The sequence below is a fragment of the Anopheles gambiae genome, chromosome 2 (genome assembly GCF_943734735.2).
Source record: "Anopheles gambiae chromosome 2, idAnoGambNW_F1_1, whole genome shotgun sequence".
NCBI lineage: Eukaryota > Metazoa > Arthropoda > Insecta > Diptera > Culicidae > Anopheles > Anopheles gambiae.
Genome location: NC_064601.1, coordinates 30,143,506 through 30,165,755, shown reverse-complemented (window position 1 = coordinate 30,165,755; position 22,250 = coordinate 30,143,506). Strand labels below are relative to the sequence as shown.

At 45.3% G+C, this 22,250-nt stretch overlaps 1 protein-coding gene and 1 long non-coding RNA gene across 2 annotated transcripts in view; one reads left to right on the top strand and one right to left on the bottom strand.

Annotated features, from left to right (window-relative positions):
• Positions 1-21,936, bottom strand: part of LOC1272992 (acetylcholine receptor subunit beta-like 2) — a 32,141-nt gene extending 10,205 nt beyond the window's left edge. The window contains exons 1-8 of the mRNA XM_061650583.1: positions 21,619-21,936; positions 20,980-21,491; positions 20,768-20,900; positions 20,558-20,685; positions 20,145-20,320; positions 13,093-13,245; positions 9,479-9,558; positions 8,864-8,973 (exon numbers count right to left, since the gene is read on the bottom strand). Coding sequence (XP_061506567.1) covers positions 8,864-8,973; positions 9,479-9,558; positions 13,093-13,245; positions 20,145-20,320; positions 20,558-20,685; positions 20,768-20,900; positions 20,980-21,491; positions 21,619-21,703 — 1,377 coding nt within the window. The 5' untranslated portion in view covers positions 21,704-21,936. The remainder of the gene's footprint in view (positions 1-8,863; positions 8,974-9,478; positions 9,559-13,092; positions 13,246-20,144; positions 20,321-20,557; positions 20,686-20,767; positions 20,901-20,979; positions 21,492-21,618) is intronic.
• LOC133392098 (uncharacterized) lies at positions 15,812-17,361 on the top strand. Its single transcript, XR_009765445.1, has 4 exons — positions 15,812-16,260; positions 16,334-16,407; positions 16,502-16,803; positions 16,889-17,361. It is a non-coding gene; the product is annotated as an uncharacterized LOC133392098 (long non-coding RNA).
• Positions 21,937-22,250: the final 314 nt, after the last annotated feature.

The following is a 22,250-nucleotide window of genomic DNA, read 5'->3' as shown; positions in this document are numbered from 1 at the left end:
ACCGCCACGCCATAAACACCACCTTTGCTCGACTTTTCGACCTCTCGCAGCACAGAAGCGCTTCGATCGCTTTACGATGCCATTCGCATTAGCTTAAACACCTTGCGCGCAGTAACGATTTCCGTTTCGACAAATTGCTCGCCATTGCAGGCACACGGTCTGCGGTAAGCCCACGGCTAATTTTCAATTCCAGGCCCTCCCCAAAAATGGTATCTGAGCTTTGCTGCGAGTGCCTTAATTACGCTCCATGCCCAGCCGCGCGCTTAAGCGATCGCCGATGGCTTTAATCGATTCGAAAGCAAACCCCCGATGCCGAGATGAGACGCCACTGTGAAGCTTTACAGTGTTCCTTTGCCCTCAATTCCGCGAACCTATTCGCCTAAAACACCCAGGCCAATTTGAAGCGGGATTGGAATAGAGGTGAGAGAGGGAGAGAGAAAGAGAGAGAAGGTTTAAAAAACGGATAGCCTCCGTCGTAACACCGTATCATCCGTTCGACCGAATCGCTAGAAAAGGGCGACTTCTTTGCCCGGGTGCTTTTGCTAGCGTATTTTTGCTTATGCTACCCTTTCCCTTTCAAAAACCCTTTCCCCACACTTCGCAGCTGTGTGCGTTTACATCTTTTAAAAGCTCATCTTTTCTTTACCGCGGCAATCTTTGCATCACACCACTGATCGGACTGCTGTCGAAAATGGATGTTCTTTACGATTATGGTAATGTTTTCGACGCGGCGTGATAGGACGAGGGAAGACCATGCGTAGGAAGGTAGGTGCGCCTGGTGCGATTTTTCCATTTGCCTCACTAACCAAACGGAACGGCCTTTAGTGTCCGTTACGCAGCACCCGGGGCAGCTCACGGTCGGTAAAGAGGGAAGTATTTCACACCACAGCCAACGGAGAAGAGGGGCTGCTATAGGGTGATGTCGATTTTTCACCTTTAAAGCGGGTGGCTGGGCTTCTTTTCCTCCCCCCCGTTTAACCAAACGCTTATGCTGCATAACGTATCGATTTCATAAACGCTGTCACACTGAATTCTTATTATCTCTGCTCCGTAAGCATATCTCCAGCGGCGTCATCAGCATGGTCCAATGGTGGTGGTTTTGGAATCAATTCCCACTTTCTCTCTCTCTCTCCCACACACACACACACACACACACACACACACACACACACACACACACACACACACACACACACACACACACACACACTACGTTCCCTTCCTTGTCGCTTACTAGCTGCTTGCTTTCATGATCACAGATCGGTTTAAATGTTGGTGCTGGTCCAGAACCTGAAACCTTCGACCCGTACCTGTGGTTTTATAGACTTATCTACAACTTATTAACTTATAAACAAACTTATCTATTTCCTCAGTATTCATCATGGCCGGTTTTTTCTGTGCTAATTGCCAAAGTCAGTTTCCACCAGTAATATTTTTGTCCCACTTCTACTAGCCAATCCGTTCAACCACAGCTCTGATTCTGATAAGCTAGGCCCGCACCGTATTGTTGTTCTTGTCCCAATTTCTATCGTGACCTCTAACTTGTATTCTAACCCTTATTGGCAAAAGTCTTACTGCCTAATCATGCATGTTATGCTTCTCAACCGAAGAGAAAAAGAGAAGCTCTTTGGTATAATGCTGTGGTCGAAAATTCGTGCGATTTTTTTAGTATTTTAGTTCTTTCTCATAATTTACAACACGTCACAGTCTGGATTCACTTTGGATAGCGTTTTTACACGACAGTTCACTGTTTGGGTTTACGAAAACCACATGAGGCCGACTATTGTTGGGTAAAATATGCAACTGCAGTATTTTACAGTCGTTGCCGCCAAATTTTGGCACGAAGACTCAGCAATTTTTAACAGTGCTCATCAATTTTTGACTCTTACGCACCTATTTGTGTCTGTAGATCTACATTTTTTTACTCTTGTAGGAATCATGATAAATTTACAAGGTATTTGAGCAGATTTATGACAACTGTGATTTGACATCACAAAACAATACGAAACCTGTAGGGGAAGGTAGGTAAAGACGGACACGTAAAGGGAAATGGGAAAAATCTAGGGATATATAAGTGCAACGACTATGAAAATGTGCATACATTATCTTACACTCATGTTTTATCAGAAAATGTGTTGAAACTTTCAAGTTTCCATCGATTTTTGCGTATTTTTCATGAATAAAAAACATGGTTTTTTTCGTGCGGTTTTGAAATGTTCGGGTAAGACGGACACCTGATATGGGAAAGATGGACACCATGAAGGGTAAGATGGACACCTGTAGAAAACGTTGGAAAGTGAAGAGTTTTACAGTATTTTAACAAATTCTATCGCTTTCTACGTCTTGGTACGTTTATAAACCAATTCTTGGCCTATTGCAACGACGATTCATTCAGCCGTGGTTTTAGAAATGGTAAACAACGCTTCTAATATATCGTAGAATGCAGCATCTAAAACATTATTTGAATATCACGCACTTACAGCTGAAGTTGCTCCAGTGTACAGAACAACACTCTTGAACTTCCTTTTAGGAAATTACTCCGCGAAAAGTCCACGACCCCAGTATTTGTAAGGGACTTGTTAATAGTTTGGATTTCCACCATGTCAAAAATCAACATTTGATTTTTGTATTCTCATAGAATTTCTCATCTATTCCTGAACAATGTCGTATCAATGTCTCATCTTTTTATTGCTTAAAGTTGTCCAAGTCGTGACAAGATATTGGATTTCGTGAAGCGCCTCATCAGCTTCGAGCGAGTAATAGCATAACGAATGGCTACTATTTTGACCGGTGTTTCATTTCTCGCTTATTACAATACTTTATCAAGTTGTTGATTGGTTTATAACTTCGGAATACCCGTATATAAGGTATTTGAAGAAATTTATTCATCACCAATTGATATAAGAAGTAAAATAAATCAATAAATTCGGTGTCCATCTTTCCCTACAGCAAAGTGTCCGTCTTTCCCGCTTTGGGGTCAGGATGTTTAAACCACCAGAAAACAATATTTTGTATTGATTTCATTCTCGTTCTTTCGCCAGTTTTTTCATTAATGATCGCGACAACCCATTCATGAAATAAAATTTTCGGAAATATAAACAATACAAGTTATAGAGCTTAAGATCGGCAGTAGTCAAATTAGATCCACAAGGGTGCACATGATTGAGAATTTATTTTGTTTGTGGATCTAACCAATTTTGCATATATTATGCCAATAATGTTCTCAAATGTGTTGTTTAACCTTCAATTTGGATTCTACATTGTTGAATTACTCGAAAATTACCTTTTTCATGCATGTATGAGAAGTGTCCATCTTACCCGCAGTGTCCGTCTTTACCTACCTTCCCCTATAATTTGATTGGTTTTTTTTTGTGTGAAAAAAAATAAATTCAATGAAATCTAAAGCCATTGTTTATGCCTTAAAATACGTGCACTTTTTCACTTCATTAAAACGTCAAAAATTGGTATAAAAATGGTCCTTTTTTAAATTCTATCAATGAAATTATTAACTGCTTAACATAAATTCAAAAATTTTGGAACGGACTGTTTCAAACATTACGTTAAATTTTGCAAATAAAGCGATTAACTTTACTTGCAAAATTGGCGTCCGCCATTAAGCCCGGTACTGGCAGACGAAGACCGTGAGCGGTTTCAGACACTCCTGAGGCAGGGCAAGACCTCAAAGCGGTTATAGCACCGGACAAAAATGTCAATGATAGCAACTGTACACATAAATGTAGCTTTTATTTTTTCTACATTACTACTTTGTAGATTACAATTGAAAACTGGATCAACTGTATAAAAACATCATAAAAACAACAAAAAAACAGAACAGATAAAGCAGACATTCCAAACAACCTAGAAAGGAGGACATGGCTCATTTGGTTCCGTGAATTTCTTCAGCCCATCTTACATCAACTAACTTCCATCATTATTTTGCTCAATAGAAACAGTTTGTCCTTCATTCAATTTACTTTCACTGCTCAATACACGTTTCTGCGCAAGAGGGCAAATCAAATCAAAATACCTCCCCCGTGTGTGTGTGTGTGTCGCACCAAAAGACTACACCTCAAACATACGCATTTTCCACCGCCAAATGATCATCTGGAAAAGGTTGTGTGTGTGTTGCGTTGTATATTTCTGCAAAAAAAACACACACACAGGTGGGGAGAGACCCGGTCGTATAGGAGATTCGCCGGCCACACTACACACTGTTGGCAATCAAGCGGCAGAAACAAAATAACTGAGCAAACAAATAAACAGCTCCCGGCCCCTCCCGGCTACAACTATTTACCCCCGAGCTTATTTCACTTCCACTCCACTCGAGAAACCACACACACACAAACACACACACGCCACGGCAAAAGCTGTTTGGCAGCTCGAAGCGGAAAACATCAAAGGAATTCCTTCTCGGCATTTTTGCTGCATCACATCTTTAAGCTCATCCCCTTTCGCGCGCGCTGGGATGCTTGTTGTACACGAATGGCAAAGCAAGGACACACCCACGGCCATGGACATACGGCGGAGGAGCAGAGTGACACACACACACACACCACACACAAGCAAGCAGACGACAAGCGCGGCAAACCGAAACAACTCCTTCGGGCACGAACATGAAACATACACACAGATTTTGGTTTTGGTTTCCGTTTTGCTGTATTACTACAGCACTACCACGACGACGACGACGACGCCGACTACAGCACTAACCCTAACAAGCCCGATACTAAAAAACTATAAAACCAGCCGGAAAGGAAACGCTCCGAAACGAACAGAGTGTACGTAATCGGCCCACGTGCACACGTCCGCCCTTCGATGCGCCGTTGTGTTTATGTTTGTCAGCTTGACTACACACACACACACACAGACACACACACAAACATGCAGCTTTCACAGTTCACCCGGGGAGAGACAGCACACGCCTTTCCCACCGGCGATTTCACTGCCGCTCGTCTTCAAATGCTCGATTACATCATTTTCTTATAATGTTATTTTAAATTCCACCTACTCGCACCAAACCCCACTTTTCCTCTCGCCTCAGTGAGCCCCTTTGCCACCGTGAATGCAGCCAGCCGTGCCCTGAAGCTCTCCCACATGTGTAGCTCTCATTCGGGCACCCATGTGGCACTATTGCCCGTGCCTTGCCGTGGTAAAGGCTAATGGGAAAAGCAGCTTTGATCCCGGCAGCAGACGGTTAGAGGAAGACGAGTGGCAACAGCAAACCAAAGACAATTTCTCCCGAACCTCAAATGGGAGTTGGAGTGTGGAGCTGTTTACTGCAAGCAATGGCAGCAAAACGGGGTTTTCTTAAACAAACGTTTGCGATGGGCGATGTGGGTTTGTTTGAAGAAGTAATATAATTTAGTTCAAAGTATTTCTGTTCTTTTTCAGATCAATTTAATAACTATTTTACCCCATACAGCCCGTGAGAAAGCAATGTCGAAATCAGATGTTAAACCCTGTTTCTGCTGTTGCAACCCGATGGATACGCCCAGTCCTTTGTAGCGCTGTCGTGGTGCACACGAAAACCAGCCACCATCTGGTGAGCTAATTTGAGTGCAGTGCACCGATCGTGCCAGCCTGCACACAGCCACTGCATCATATTAGCAAAGCTCTCAGCAGCAACAACAACATCAACAACAACAGCAGCAACGTCGCACCCAACGACCCACAGATATTGAAAAACATCATCGCCCGGCGATGTTATGGCCACTTTTTCGGATGCTGTCCGACAACGTCAACAAAGAACTTTGTTCCCAGCACACCGACCATGGGGATTTGATCTGCGACTAAGCGTAGAACCACTCCACGACCCCATATGCTAGCACGTATCGGTCACACGCACACACACACACACGTATTTTGTAGTTGCGAAAGTTCGTTAGCAGCTGGCTAGCTGGCTGGCTGGCTGGAACACCGGAAACAAATCCGGTGACACATTCGGTGATTCGGTGAATTAGTGTACCATTTCTGGATCCACTTACTGTGCAATGCACCCGAAGCAATGCAGCAGGGTTGCACACAGGGGTGTGTGCATGTGTGTGGAATGTGTGCTACCCGTATGAACTTTTGCAGTCGATGACAAAGAGATGTTTTGTAGTTCTGGCACATTTCCTGGTGAGTGTGTGTGTGTCTCGAATGTCGTGTACATCATTTACAAAAGCGAGGAGAGAAAAACTTTCCTTTTCCAGTGCAGCCAGCGGAAGGTTAATGTGGCGCAGACGTGTATATAAGGGTCAACCCGTATGTACGAAACATTCTAACAAGACTTCAACAAAGGGTTTCAACAATTGAAAAATGCGGCCATGTTAAACATGCAGTAGCAACTCCTTTACATCAGCTTAACATTAGATCCTAATGGTGGTTATTTGTACAATGTCAAACGTGGATCGATTCTCATTGGAATCATGGCATTAGCAAGTAAATTAAATGCTGCAAATAATCCTCGCAAGCCTGAATAAGGATTTTAATGTTTAAGTTAACAACGTTTAGGTTACAAGAAAATACAGTGGAATCCCTCATAACGAGTTTAATCCGTTCCAATGACTCACTCGCTGTGCGAAAAAATCGTTATACGGGAGGCTCTTTTTCATACAATTTGTATGAAACGTGAAAGAATTGGTTCCATGTCATACAAAGTGCCGTCCTGTAGGGATTATAAGCATCACAACCATACGGAATACCTTCAATTGGCAACAGTAATTCATCGATCTATTCTTAGTATCGAAATGCTCGCCTTCATGAGCAAGTAGATCAAGAATGGATGCAACAATACACTAAAATTCACGTCCTACCCACTTCCGCGGCCGAAACCGAAGAGAACCTCCAATATTGTCAAATAAAAAGGAAGGAAATAGAGGAAGGAAATTGAAGTCAAGATACTACCTTACTTACTCCATCTGTCAATAAGCGCAGCGGCTCTTTTCGATTTTTTGATGATTTTTTGTGAGTTTTGGGCGGGCAGTTGGCGTTAATGTGCCAACCTCCCTTAAACGTTTCCTCCACACTTATGGCAGTGTATAAATAGCTTTTGGAAATAGCTTGATATTTAACGGTTCTTAGTATTGAAACTCTCGGAATGATGACAAGTTCTTATGGGGAACAAAAATTAAATTGCTCGTTATGCGAGATTTTACTCGTTCAGAGGGGTATTGGTTATGGGATTTAGATTTGCTCGTTAAGCGAAAAACACTGTACTGAAAATCATAAAAATATTAGCATTGTTCACCTTAAAGTGATATTCTAATTTTAGAGAGATCCACGATTAAGAGCTCACGCTAAAATAAAAGTCAAATAATAATAAATAATCGAACAAAAAACATATTTATCCTCAGCTTTACACACATTATCGATAGCGAGTTTAACTCCATGCTCACTAAAATACCCTAACAACTCTACAAAACTTGTAAATTGCACAGCCCTCGAACGTCAGCACGTGCATCGGATGAGTGTTTCAGAATGGGATGAAATTAAATTTCTCAGCAAACCCCTGCTTCAGCTTGCTTCTTGGATAGCAACATGTTCTTGGAAATGCAGCGAACGAACAGTACAAGCGAGATAGCATTGGGTACGATCTCGAAGGCGTGAAAGAGCTAAAAGCGTGGTTTGTTTATGACACTAACCCCTTTAAGTGGGTTGCCGTCATTTGCATCTGTCGCTTCCTGTTGCCCACCACCTGTGCACCCACTGCAGTGCACCCAGTGCAAACACCGTGAAGCCGTGGTGTCTTCGACAGCTTCTTTGATCAGCTGCTGGGGCATCTGATACACGGTAAGGTAAGCAAAACAAACACCGAGCCAGAAACAGTGAAGGAAGAGAGATAGCAAGTGTGTAGAAGAGCACGTTGTCGTTCGTCAAAGTGCTGCAGCACACACACACACACACCCAAGAACAAGCGGTGTACTAGTTAGTTAAGCCAATTAATCTATTGGACTGTAATCAGCATAATAGATTACGTTCGATCGGCTTCGAATTGGGTATTAATTAGTATACCCCTGCCCCACTTCGGACTCCGGGGTCGTCGTTGCTTTTGAAGAAGGGGCTACCCTCCCGGGCTACCGTTTAGCACTGACACTGATCGTTGCATTATGATGTAATTAAACCAATGCACACCATGGCTCGACGCGCGTTTGATGGTGTTATTATTATGTTGAGCAATTTGTGAAGCAAAATAAGTCGCCACTGGACGAATGGAACCCGTGTTGCAATGTTGCAATTCATCGTGTGATTCGATCGCCCTCCCCCATCCCAATTATCAGAGCACAATAAATACTGTATCGCTACATTGCAGCGGTAAATCACGGCGCAGTCGACAGTTTTGTTTTTTGCTACTATTGAATGTGATGTGATACACATCTTCTCCAATGACCGCCGATCGCCGGGCGCCCAACAACACTTAATCGCTTGTAATGTAGACGGATTAGCATAAGTTAATTGTGGGTGGCGTGGGAAGGGGGTAGGTTGAGGGTTTTTGGGAATGCTTTACAACTAGATCTGCCCGGGGTAATTTCTATCTGCTGCCATAAATTTGTGGCCCTTGCGCCACAGAGTGTGTCATAAATTACGGACAGTGAGCTTTTCGGTTGTCTTTTTTTTTTTTGTTTTGAACATTCCCAAAAAAGGCACTAGAAGACTAAATCACAGGTAATCTCTGCCCTCTGGGGTAATTGTGTTTACTTTCGATGTTTACCCACCCACTGTTGGAGTGAAGCAGGGCAGCAGTGCACACCGCAATTGAACCTTCAAACCTTCAAACCAACACGAACACTTATCGAATCGATTATTTTTCTGACCACAAACTCCAGCTCTGCACAAAGAGACACGCACACACACACATACAATGTGGGGAAGCGTGGTTACTCACCTCATTATCCTTATCAGCGTCCTTAATGTGCTGGGCAATAAATCTTACCGCCTGTATTGCGGACAGCACCTCCGGCGATAATTGCTTCGGGATGACATTTTCCGCCTCGACTGTAGTTACGGTAGCCGTGCACCATCCCGTTGGGCCCCGTTGCGTCACACAATGGAAGAGAATATGGTACGGAGGCGGGGAGGGGGAAGGAAGAAGGGGAGAAACAATTTTAGAAATCATCCTTGCCACAACACGAGCACAAACAGAGCCCGACCAGGGCACCATTGTGACCAACGTTTTTCTTCGTGCCGTTCGCCACAACACTTCGCCACACGCGTCTGCATATGCATGAGGCAGAGAAAAACGTTGCCACAAAGCATGGGGCTCGTAAAATAAATCAAAATTTAATTATAAATTATCACCCCAAAACCCGGCTGGATGGGTATGGGTACGGTACGATTTGGGACACACGCTCCTCCCATCGTCCAAGACGGGCGAGCGATGTCACCGATGCTTAACGGGTCGTATCGCTCCCCCCCCCCCCCCCCCCCCGTAGCATGAAGCCGTATCAATTGGTATTCCATTAACGGTGGGGAGGGCGCATCCCTAAGCACTGCGACTTACCTGAACCGTGAGAAAGATTAACTCCTATATTATCGAAACTGTCGCCGCCCTCCTTAAACTCGCCGGGAAAGTCGCTAACGCTGTTGGTGCGAAAACGTGAAAAGAGAGGAAGAGAAAGTAGTGAGTAAATGCGAATAATGAACCCGGGCTCCGGGTAGGCCAAGGCTCAGTAAAGCCGGATCAGTAAAGCCTAACCATTATGCGTATATTGCCGTTCCGCGCGCCCAAAGCATCCACACCGAGTAAGACTTTAGCGAAGGGAGAACCTATGAACCAAAATGAAAATGGCAAGCGAGCGAACAGTGCGCGGCTCGGGAGTGTTCCTGGGATTCGGATAGCTCGTTTGCCCCCGAGCCACGAAGCCACCGGGAGGGGTTGGCACTGTTTCACACAAAAACTTGCAGCCTGCGCCCTTCATGTCCCCCTAACAAACATAGCTCTGCCCCACTCGCCGTACATCGGAGATGGGATGACACAGCGACAGTTTGATACTATCATCATCATACATCTTGCATGCTGCTGCTGCTGCTGCTGCTGCTGCTGCTACTGGGTAAACCCGGGCAAGACCGAAACCCGACCGCGTATCGTCTTATCGGGCAATTTATCTGCCCTTTTCAACGTGCAGCGTTTTCTCCATTGGCAGCGGCAACATACACGCACGCACACACAAACACGGTGTGCTTCACTTTCTTCTGCTGTGTTGTCCCCTTCGCACCGGTCCCGTCCCGAGGCTAATGAATTTAATAATAATAAAATAATGTATTTCTCCTGCAACATGTCGAGCAAAGTTCTACTACCAACGGTCTACTGCAGGGATCGTCGTGTGCCCTGCCCTGGCACACACACTCTCACCACCGCTGAGCTCTCCATCCAACCGGGATCGGAGTTTGCTCACTGAGATCGCTCAGTCAAGCATGGCCAAGGGGAGGGGCATGTGTGCGTGTGTGTGTGTGTACTTCCATGTTCTTCTACCAAGCTAACGAGAAAGTGCCAGGTTTAACAAACTGTACATGATGAAATGAAACTAACTTCACCCGACTTCCTACAGCGTTGGGCCCAGCGTTGATTGTGGGAAAATACGGCAGCAAGGTAGGAAGGGAAGATAGGGAAGCGGGGAGGTGTTGTGGAGGTTAAGAAAACAACAAAGCTTTCTCCAGGCGCTACGGCACTGTCCCTCGTCCGCTTGTCGCCCGTTGGCAGCACTAATAGGTAGCACACACCCGTACACCATACCAAGGAGAGTTTGCTTTGCTCAACACAACCATGCAGTGTGGGTGAGCGTGATAGCATGTCCATCGGGTTCGGCTTTCCCGCATGGTACGGGTGCGTAGCAAAAGTGGCATTGTAAATTTGATTATCAATTTGAAGTTATAATTTCTGAAGCGCAGCCTTCGGTGTGCATTGCAGTTGTCGTTGCTGTGCGATTGTGGCTGCGAATGAATCGCTGCAAGGGTGTGCGCAATGCTGGACGAAATGTAATCTCAGCACTGTGGACAGACGTTGCCAATTCGAAACATTGCGGTGAGAATGTGGTGGATAGACAAATATATTTGTACCAACCATTCGGTTTGGTTGAGATTTGGTAACCGAAAAATTTTAATTGCCAGCAACCCTAATCAACTGGCTTAGAAATGATGCACAGAGTGTGGCCTCTGTCTGTCTTTCATTACTCACTAATGGACTTGATTGTTCTAGGGACTCGAACCCAAACCGGGTCTGGTACTTGATCGTGCGACATGATGTATGATGTGCCACGGAACCGTCTGAGACATTCAAACATTTCCCTTTAACAAATTCCACATTATTAATCACTAAACAAATTCTACTAAATTTCCTACGCTCATTCCTACGCTGAATTCCGACAATATTTCCTACGCGAATTCCTACGCTGCACAGTTACTACCGACTGGAACTGGAATCGTATCGGTCCCATACCCGAAAAAGGTCTCCAGGTATCGTTTCGAATACGAATTCGTAACAGTTTCAGATACAGTTCTTGAAAATGAAATGAAATCGGGAGCTATTTCTAGATCAGTATGGGTTCACGATCGGTTCCAGGACCGTTATGGGTTCAGTATCAGTTCCAGTACCGTTATGGGTTTATGATTGATTTCAGGGCAGGTATGGGTACACGACCAGTTCTAGGACCGGTATGATCAGTATTGGGTCCTGCATCGGATTGGGCTCAGTATCGATTCCTAGGCTTGCATAGGTTCAGTGTCGGTCCTGAAGGTACCATTAGGTTATGTGCAATTGTTAAACCCGAAAAGCTGATGTATTGGTGTGAGGACCAGTATATGGGTTTGGTTTTGGTTTTACGTCGTTTAATCTCATGTATGTGTCGTTATTATTATTATTTGTTAATCCTTGCTTTAGAATTAGATTTGACGATTAATTTGAACCAAGAATTTGATCGTTTCCTTCAATTTTGTCACCAAAAGCTCTTTACACTTCATCCGATGTAGACAAACCATGATCTCAAGGTTGTCAAACTAATTTTAACATCAAAAAATCATGCCAATGCTACTAAAAATCGTCTTCAAATGTGTATTAATGTCTCAAGAAAGTAACTAAGATGTTGACCACATCTTGTACATCTTCAGCTACACCACACTCATACCGCAAATACGATTGGTCGATTGAATTTAATGCTACTAAACACTTCCGCTGAACCCCCTACAGGAGACACACCTTCTTCGCACACCTTCGTACGCACTTGAACGTTAATTTCTTTATTAACAGAAAATAACTCCATCCACTCAAGCGAGCCACCCACCCACCACTCCTAGGCAAGATGACCCAACGCCGATAACGATGACACATTTTATGGATCATCGAACATTAAACTCAATTAACGGTTACGACAACGATAATGATCATTAGCAGCGAGAGCGGTCCCAAAACCCGCCCGCCCGCCCACCTGCCAATGCGCTAAAATGCCTCTCCAGGGGGTGGTTCTTGGCGGAGTAGATTGAGATGAGGAGATGGAAAAATAGCAACAAAAAAAAACGGAAGAAGCGAGACACAACACAGGCGCATTAAAAAGATCGCACCGAAACCGAATTGCATCCCCAAACGAGATGATCAAACAGCTTCAAAGGAGGTATAATAATTTCGTTTTCGAACGAAGGAAAGACATGACGATGCGCATTCACTGTCGATCCGTTCTCGCATTAAAGTGGAGTGTGGTTAAAGAAAGTGTCCTCGCATTACTGTGCCCCGTATTTCTGCTTCTTATTCATCCTCTTCTCCACACAGCAAGTCATTCTTGATTACCTTCTATCGATACATCAGGGGCTTAACAGAACAGGAAGTGGGGAAAATCCGGCGAAAACGATAATAAATTGTAACAACTTTTTCTCCCCCTTTGCTTCACAGCAGGGGGGGGGGGGGAGAGGGGGAAGTGGATCAGGATGAAAGTAGAGCAACCCGACGGGACAGGACACACCCTTCCTCATCGATACCGATAAGGCCGGAGAAATGGATCAAATTTTACGACCGAACCTGGGCCATCATTTGTCAATCTCTCCTCTCTTTCTCTCTCCGCCGTCGTGCTAACGTACTCTGTCCAAAAAGGGGACATCCCCCCCCCCCCCTATGCCAGTGACACTTACCTCATTTCGATTTCGTTCGTGTAGCCATTGCTCGGTGTCGAATCGTCGTAATCCGGCAGCGTGTACTTTGCCCGGCGCATCATCAGAATTTTGGGCATTATCTCCAGGAACAGCCGCCGGACGAAGGGTGACATTTTATGGGTCGATGTGCTCCTGCGAATGGACAAGATAGAAACATAGGCACAGCGTTATCATTATTTAGCTCATCTTTGCATCTCGCACTTGCCTTTTTTTCCTCATCAAAGTAACGCGGGTATTCGCTACTCAATTGCGTTACTCACTGTTGTTCGCTTGGTGTGACAGTAAGACAGTGAGTAACGAAAAAAGCTTCACATGCTTGGTGGAGGCATGTCTTAATGCTTCCCTGCGAAGGATGCCGAATACCTACTAATTTCTACACGATTCACGATTCTCAAAGGATTGTGAATACTGGAAGAAAACAAAGGGGCTGTCCGAAAACAGAAAGCTTGCAGAGAAATGAATAAAACACACCACAGTACAGTCATAAAACCCGTCACCCCGGACACGGGTGTTTGATCGCGCCTTCATTTGAGCATTAAAAAAAAGCCTAACTTCCCCAACGTGCTACAAGGATTACGACACTTGGACGTACGGCCCAAAGGACGTGTATTTGGGACAGCCGAGCCTTTGCCACCGTGATCTACTGGATCGTTTGGAAAGAGAGAACGCCCCGGAAACGGCACAACACGACACGACACGCATGATATATGATGGCGTTGATGGCTTTTCTTCTGTCACAGCAACCAAGGCCTACTAAAGACTGGTTTTGGTTCACATTCGTTCTTAACCGATTCTTAGCTTCCTCCGCGACTACTCTTGTGTCTGTCTGCGTAACAAGTGTTAATTATATCGTTCACCAGACTTTCTCCTTTCTATTGTGTCCCTTTCAAGGAGCCCAAAAGCACCTTAAAGCTCTTGCAAAAGGATTTCTTTATTTTCTGATGGGTTGAATTCCACATAACGACGCACATCATTTTTTGTTTAATGGGGAAATTGAGAGAGATACAGAGAGAGAAAGAGAAGGAAAAGGGAAGCATAATTTTAATATGCACTTCCTAACGGTCACTGGTTGACCGCAGCAGGACATCAAAAACCCCTCCCAAACCCACACACACACACACAGAAAAGTGACAATCGGAAGAAAAATAAAGCTCCGCTGTTTTTTTATAGGCAAAAAACGGACAACACAACCACCTACCACCGACTTTACGACACTGGCGACCGGCGGCACCCACTAATGTGTAACCCGCAAAGGGTCATAAATTTCGAACCCATCTCGCACCGACCGCACGTTCGCCGTCCCACGAGGGACGGTGTGTGGTGTGGCTGTCGATGGCGCTGTGAGGTGTGGTGTGATGCTGTGAAAATTACATGCCTCTCACACATGCACACAGTAGCTGCTACCCGGGACGCGCATATAATTACAGCTCATCTCGTGCAGTTCGGGGTGGGGAGGGGGGACGGAGTGAGAGCCGGAGGGGGGAGGGCATATGTATTAAATTATTTATCGCTGGTCAGGACCGCTTGGGAAGGACAAACGGACCGTGCCACGTGTTGGAAGGCGGCGGAGGGTGAGGGTTTATTGATATAGTGATAATGGAATGGCCGAAACGAATGTGTGCCGATTAAATTTTCAATAGCTTCTGCACATCGCTTTTACATGCGTGCGACCGGTTTGCGGGTTTAAATTAAATACACATTCTATACAGGCTGGAGACTGGCTGGAGGATGGAACTTTTTGTATGGTTCTGCACGTTTGATCGTATTGATCGTAAAGTGGGCCTTTACTCGGGCAGTCCAATATGGTGGACGCGCTTGCTCCTTGCAAAAGCCGAATGGGTTCGATTCCCATCCAATCTTTACACGTGTTACAGCGAATCGAATCGATCACACAGAAAGTGTTTATCGTCAAGCTAAAATGGCTAAAAACGAATAATTATAGATTAGTTATAGTTTTATTTGGTGTAACAACCTACGTGGACATGCACGGCCTATACAAAGGCTTTCGAAATTTTATTCAGTACCACACGCAGCCGGATAGCCAGTCCTTTGCTACAGGGGAACGATCGTCTATTCTAGGCTTAAACCCACCACAACGAGCATGTTATTAAATCGTTCGAGTTGATGACTATACCACGGGACCGCCCCTAGTAATACCTACCAATCTATCAAACCGTGCTACCACTAGTTTTGTAACTTCTTTTTATACGAAATTGAAATTTTCGGCATTTAATGATTGCTAACGAGCTAATGGAACGTTTTTGTAATTTTCATTCCAATCATTTAAACCAGGGGTCTGCAAACTTTTCAGATCGCGAGCCACAATCCTTCACAAATAACGTAGTTGAGGGCCATTTTGACGTTACCTTTAGAATGATTGAAAGTTCAAATCCTGTGTTGTTTAAAAAATACTTACTGAATATTTCAAATTTATTCAGTTTTCCTATATTTAATCTTGATTTTTATCTTTCAAAAGTAAAAAAAAACATATTTTGAATAATTAGTGAATAAAAGGCTAAAAATTTAAACCATTAAAAACTCATCGCGGCCCGTAGTTTGAAGACCCCTGATTTAAACAATATCAATAATATCTCGTTGGATTTGATTAGAAAAACGAATGTACCAAAATGATACAATAAAAATTTATGAATTGGAAATGGAACTTGTGTTGGTGGGAACTAACCAGAAACATTCAGAGTTAAGCTCCTATCCCGGCAAACAATGCGAGGGTTGGTGAGGTACCTCTCGCTCTAATTTCTCTAGTCTAGTCTAGTTGCCTCGCTTCCTCCTATAGCGATTCTGTCGAGCTGAGCTTTCACGTCCCTCACCACCGATCTCCTTCCTACCCCTCGCCTAAGATCGTCTGACGTCTCGCCTGACACCTTTCGTTGTGTTGGTGCTATGCGGCTGCTGTCACTGTAGAAGTCAGGTTGTGTGTGTGTAAAAAAACGTAAACAGTGTTGTTGGCTGATCAATTTTGGTAAGTTTTTTAATAATTAAGTTCTTAATTTTACGTAAGTAAGTGCCATTTTAGCAAAATTAAGTGGTAGAAGTCCTGCCCAATGCGTGCTGGCTCCGTCGGAAGCGTTACGTGTATGTACCGGCGTAGAAAAGTGGCGTGATGAACAACACAGCACAAGACAGCAGGTAAGTATTATCCAGCGATTATCATGATGAAGAAACATTATTTTAATAGACTATGACCTCTTTTAACTTGCAGATATAATGCAGAAACGATATGGGCCTGCCGCAGGTGTTTGCGACTGTGCGCTGTGTATGATTGTGTATGATACGGTAAGTTGTAAGTGGGCCACGAAAGAAGAAGAAGATTGTTTGGCGAAGCTGGGGATTAGGATGCTAATCATGGTGTTTTTTCCTTTTTTTGCAGCCAATTTTCCTCTATCCTGGAACGTGGGCTTACGATGAACCATTAAAGAACATCCTCCTGGAGCTGTACGGCGACGAATCGGGCTCTACCAGCACAACACGCTAGAGACCCAGCCGGCACCGGGTGCCCCGATTGCGCCGTCAGACGGTGTCGAGCGCGCTCGTTCACAACGTTCGGGGCAGGAATTCAACCCTTCGGATCTGCATTATCCGCTGCCCCACAATAGCTGCAGCAGCAACAGGACCGAACCGACCGCACTACTGATTGCGGTCAAATTTCCTGGCAGGAGAAAAACCCCACGAGTGAGTTCCTTCTAGATGCACTATCGCTACATCTAGATCTGTTGTTTTATCTTCCCTCTAAAGCAAATGTTTTATATTCCCTCAGGAGTATCGATTTCATCGACGGCCGCTCGCTGACGGCACCAACATGCCACTGAATAACCCCGGAAACACGACAAGCACTCATCCAGCGGCAAATTGTTAACATCAATCCTCTTCCGCACATCTACACGACATCATGATAATAGTATTATTGTGTAAATTGTAAAAAAAAATTACGTTAATGAGTTAAGATTAATCTTAAGTGCGCTTTAAGGCATACATCGATATGCCTAATTTTAGGTTAAGTGTTTTGAAATGCGCGTGTGTGCGAAGGGTCGAAATGAGCGCTAAGCAAACTAAGCGGCCGCGTAGGGCCCCGTGGTCTTGAGGGGCCCCAAAAATGGAACCCACCCCTCGCTCGCTAGTAAAATTTACATTTGTGCTTGTAAACCTACATTTATGAGACTGCCTCCACTCGTATGTGCGGGTTTTATACAACATTTAAGAAAAATAAATCTAGTTTATATTCTCATAAAACACTACGCATTGTTAAAGGGGGAATAAACATGATGACATATAGTTAGTTTGTTAGAAGGTTTCTATGCACGTTCACTAGAGGATTTTGTTTGGATATTTACGGACTGCATTTCGATTACATTGGTTTAACCTGGTGGATCTGGTAGCTTGTAGCGCACCATACTCGCCTGTCCGCGATGGGTAGGCCATGTCATACCCCTGGTACTGAACGATCCAGCCCTTAGTCGTTCGCAAGGACAGACAAAAGGAAGCTGTTCATGGTGTGTCAAATAATGTGTAGCAGATGGTATAAGATGGGTACCTGCGGGTGAGAGAGTCCGTTTCTAACGTTTTATTATCAGTTGGTGACACGTTCAAATGGATGTGCGCAGATCACGGCCCGATCCTGAGGGCTCACCGTTGAAAAAGGCGCTGTCAGCGTGTGATGTCCTCAATGAGGATCTTGACACGGAACCGAGAGTGGCCATTCTCCCCCCTCCACCCCTCGCCCCCCCCCCCTCCGCATGTGTTTTTGTATGTGGCTTTCTTCTTCTTCTTCCTTATGTAGGTGGCTTTATAATCATGTTTTAAAAGAAATAAACCAAAGAGCTGTTGAACGACGTTTATGCGTTGTTTTGTCGCACATTTTGTGTTTTTTTTATGCGGATACGGAAAGAAAAATGAACTGGATGCATTTCAGATGTAAGGGTTGTAAATAAAGGATACATACAGTGGCGGATTCAGGGTATCGGGGGCCCTAGGCGGTAAGACGAGTTGAGGCCCCCTGTAAATGGTAAATGGTGGGCCGGGAGGAGGGGGGGGGGTGTTAGCGGCATTAAACTGGCTGTTGGGAGTTTGAACGGCGCCGGGGGGCCCTACGATCATCAGTCACAGACTCTAAAATTGATTCGCCAGCCTCGGGGCCCCAACGTCCATCCTTCCGGGGGCCCTTGTTGCTGGTACTCTGTCCATACGGCATACTATAGAATGGCGATCTACGGGGCCCCTTAATCGGCGGGGCCCCAGGCGACCGCCTAGTCCGCCTACCGTTAGATCCGCCACTGGATACATAAAGGATGATAATATCATGCCGGTCATAGGTTTAAGCCTCATATAGACGGTCCCCTCGTAGTAAGGACTGGCCAGCCGGGTGTGTGGTACTAAAAAAAGACGCTAAAGCTTGCATTGGCTGGCATGACCAGGTAGATGGATACGGCAAATAGAAGAAGAAACAGGAAAATGGAAAGCAGCAGTCTGTAGAAGCTTCGGTTGAGACCTTTGCTGTTAAAGAAGAGGGAAATGTCGTTGCATGTGGATGGAATGATGAGGTTGTGGGTGGTTCGGGTGATGAATGGTTGGGAGCGGAGATGAATGAATTGGCGAAGCCAGTTTACCTCTTTCCATGCGTTGTATGAGGAATCAATGAAAATAGTCAAATCGTATTTGAATTATGGGTCAATTTTCGGGAATATCAGGAAAGAAAAAAAATGCGACATTTTTTAACACATGAGTACATTATCTCATATGGCCGTTAAAACCAGCTTACATCGGGTTGAGATCACCATTTGAGTATCACACTTGATAAAAAATCAAATTTCCGGTACGGAATTATTCCTTCACTTTCGCTCGTTTGAAATTGGCTTCATAACCGTTGATCGACATGGCGATCAAATGGCCACATCAGAAACGGCACGGAACGGCAACCACCAGTATAGCACAAATATTGCTTCAACACCAGAATTGATCGGCTCTCGCATCGTCAAGGTCACAGGTAAAACCAAATACACTACATATATATGTACCAATCGCCAATTCAAGATACAACTACAACCCTATCATATACCAGTATCAGCTGATGATCTATCGCACACAAGCGAGCGGCGCGCTCAAATAAGAGGAAGGGGCCTGAAGGAAGAGAGGACAGGGGAAGGCACCGGGAGAGAGAGTGTGTGTGGTCAAAATTTTTGGCCATTTAAATTTTGTCCACCAACACCCTTGCATTTCGGAGCTTTTTTCTTGCCAGAAAGAGATAGCCATACACTTGACATACAGCTGTCTCGCTCATATGACATTTCCAAGGCTCGCAAGCTCTTTAATGCGAGGGCTCTGGAGCAGTGAACTTGTATGGCGTGCGAGCCCTCGCGCGCCCTCGCAAATCGCTGTCACTTGCACTGCGGGATCTGATGTCTTAACATCTGATGTCTGAATCTGATGTCTTAACAGAATTGAGTCCAGTACGTTATTTTAAAAATGTGTGAGTCTATCCTTTAGATCACAGGTTCGTACAAGTGGTCGAGATATCTTTTCTTAAACAAAAACCATATGAAGCGGCAAATCCTTATCAGTTTACACCACACATTAATTTCGTCCAAGCCTAGCCCAAGTATAGTAAATCTCAGATGAACTTTACAGGGATTTTCAGGGCTTATCATAATTTTGGGACACTTTCTTAGCCTTTTCTTAGGGTAAGTGAACTTATTACACCGGAAAATTTGACTCTACGGTACCCGAATTCTGGGAAAATCCAATAGGAATTTCGAATGTTCCACTGTCGATACTGTGAACGATACTGAATGACCCAAACCGTAAGTTCAAACCAGATTAAAAATAACTCAAAGTATGTTCATCGTTACATCAATACTGGAAGTATCGTTTTCAAATATCTACCAAGGAATGTTCTTGAAACGCACTTTCATTGTTCAGTTACAATTTCCCAAACCACCGAATGAAGGACTCAATCGCTTAACAGCTTATCATTCCCATCCCTTCCTTTACTCCTTCTCCACGGGACAATCGCTACTTACCTGTACCAAACGTTCAGCACGCAAACGGTCGTCCAGACGGAGAGCGATACAAGGATCATCGTGAAGAGCAGATACTTGCCGAGCAGCGGTACGGCCAGCGATGTCGGCGGGATGATTTCGGCCAGCAGCAAAAAGAACACAGTCAATGACACCAGTATCGAGATGCAAAGCGTGACCTATCGTGAGCCCGGATGATAAGGAACGAAAAGTGAAAGACGAGATGCAGATCTTGATTATTCGGTTATCCTTTTCCAGCGGGATGATGCTTGGAGGTTTTTTTTTGTTTTTTTTTTTTGCCACCCTTAGGCCACTTCACTCAAGCATGCTTCGAGTGAGTGCGAAGTGTTTGGGCCATCGATTAGGCACGCAAAAAACAGCACCAGCGCAACCGTAGTGACGTACAAGCGGCGTACCTTTTCACCAGAATCGCTCGGCAGATAGAACACCAGCACGGTGAGGAATGTGATGCCAACGCACGGAATGATCAGATTGACCGTGTAGAACAGTGTTTTTCTTCTCATCGTAAGCTTGAACGTAATGTCTGGTGCGGAAGAAAGATAAGAAAATGTTTCGTATAAGAAGTTGTCATAAAGAACGTGTAAAGCGACGATGAGTCTACACACCGGAGAACGGTTCTGGACAGCAAGGATAATACTCCTCGTTGCGGCTGGCCGGCACTTCTAGGATGTCCCATTCAACCGATAGGTAAAATTCGCTCAAATCAATCCCAATCTGCACGAGATTGCTGCCAGGAATCTGCAAGCAAATGGTAAAGTACTAGCGATTAGCTCAAAGTTCGCTTCACCAACTGCCAACCTGATGCCCTACCACCTACCTGATCGAGATGGCGCAGCTCCACCTGTGCCCCGTTATACGTCCACGAGCCAAACTTCATCAGGCACGTCTGCTCGTCGTACGGGAAGTACTCCACGTTCATCTCGCAGGACGATTTGTAGATGGCGGGCGGTTCCCAGAACACCTCCCCGGTGTACTTCAGCGTCGCTTTCGTCATGAGCGTCACCTCGTAGTTGCCGTCCCAGTTGTTGTACAGCACAATGTCCGGCAGCCAGATCTGCTCCGACGGTACGTACAGCATCTCCACGCCGCCGTACTCTTCCGGGTCCCACCGGAGCTTGTAGTCGAACCACTTCTGCTTCACCCACAGGTTCGTCGTCATCACCTGGTTCCGCAGGCTCACCTCGATCAGCTGGGACAGCTTCAAGCCCAACCACACGGTCAGCGTTTCGGTGTTGTTCACCACTGGCCGGATCAGGCGGTTGTAATTGCTGAGCAGATCGTCGTACAGCCGCTTGGCGTCCGGGTTCGCCTCGATATGCGCTACCGATGCTGGAAGAAGGCAGAAAACCGAATCGTTTATTATTAAACGTAGATGAGTCCATGGATTTCATTCGTTTTGGATCACCAGCAGAGCATCAAACATACACACGCCCAACACGCCCGTGGCTTGACCTACCCTGCGCCGAGCTGGAAGCGACCAGACAAAGGAGTATCACTTTTGCATTCAGCATCTTAATGCAAAACTCGGTGGAAATCTTCATTCTGCGCGTGAAACGTTTTATACCACAGCACTACAACAACGAAAAAAAACCCCGTTTAACAACACTTTCGCATCACACACCGTACACACACACCCGGGTTGGGTCGTTTAATTGTGCAATTTCTATCCCACGCCCAGCACGCTCGCCTCGACTCGGCTGGGTACGGAGCACCAGCAAAACGGAACGGATGCTGCGACGGAAAAATCCAGCATCAGAGTGCGGCCACTGGCGCGTGAGAGTAGAGAAAAATCGATAAGCACCATCATTGGTGAGAGCGTCAAACCGTCTCCGTAGAAAAAGCACGGAAGCTCTCCCGCATGCTCCCGGAAGTTTGGTGCGCATGCGTTTGTTTACAAAACAATGCCCCTTCGCACCAAACGCACGTGCTTTCGTTTATCAACACTCCCGGCACGGGGAAAGGTGGGAAAGGGGTGGGATTGAACACTAGGTCAGTGGACCGGGACGAGACCGTATCCTGGACGGGGAGGGGGGGGTGAAAAACCACGTGTTACATTTGCCTCCTTTTTCCTTCTACTGACATTTTCAA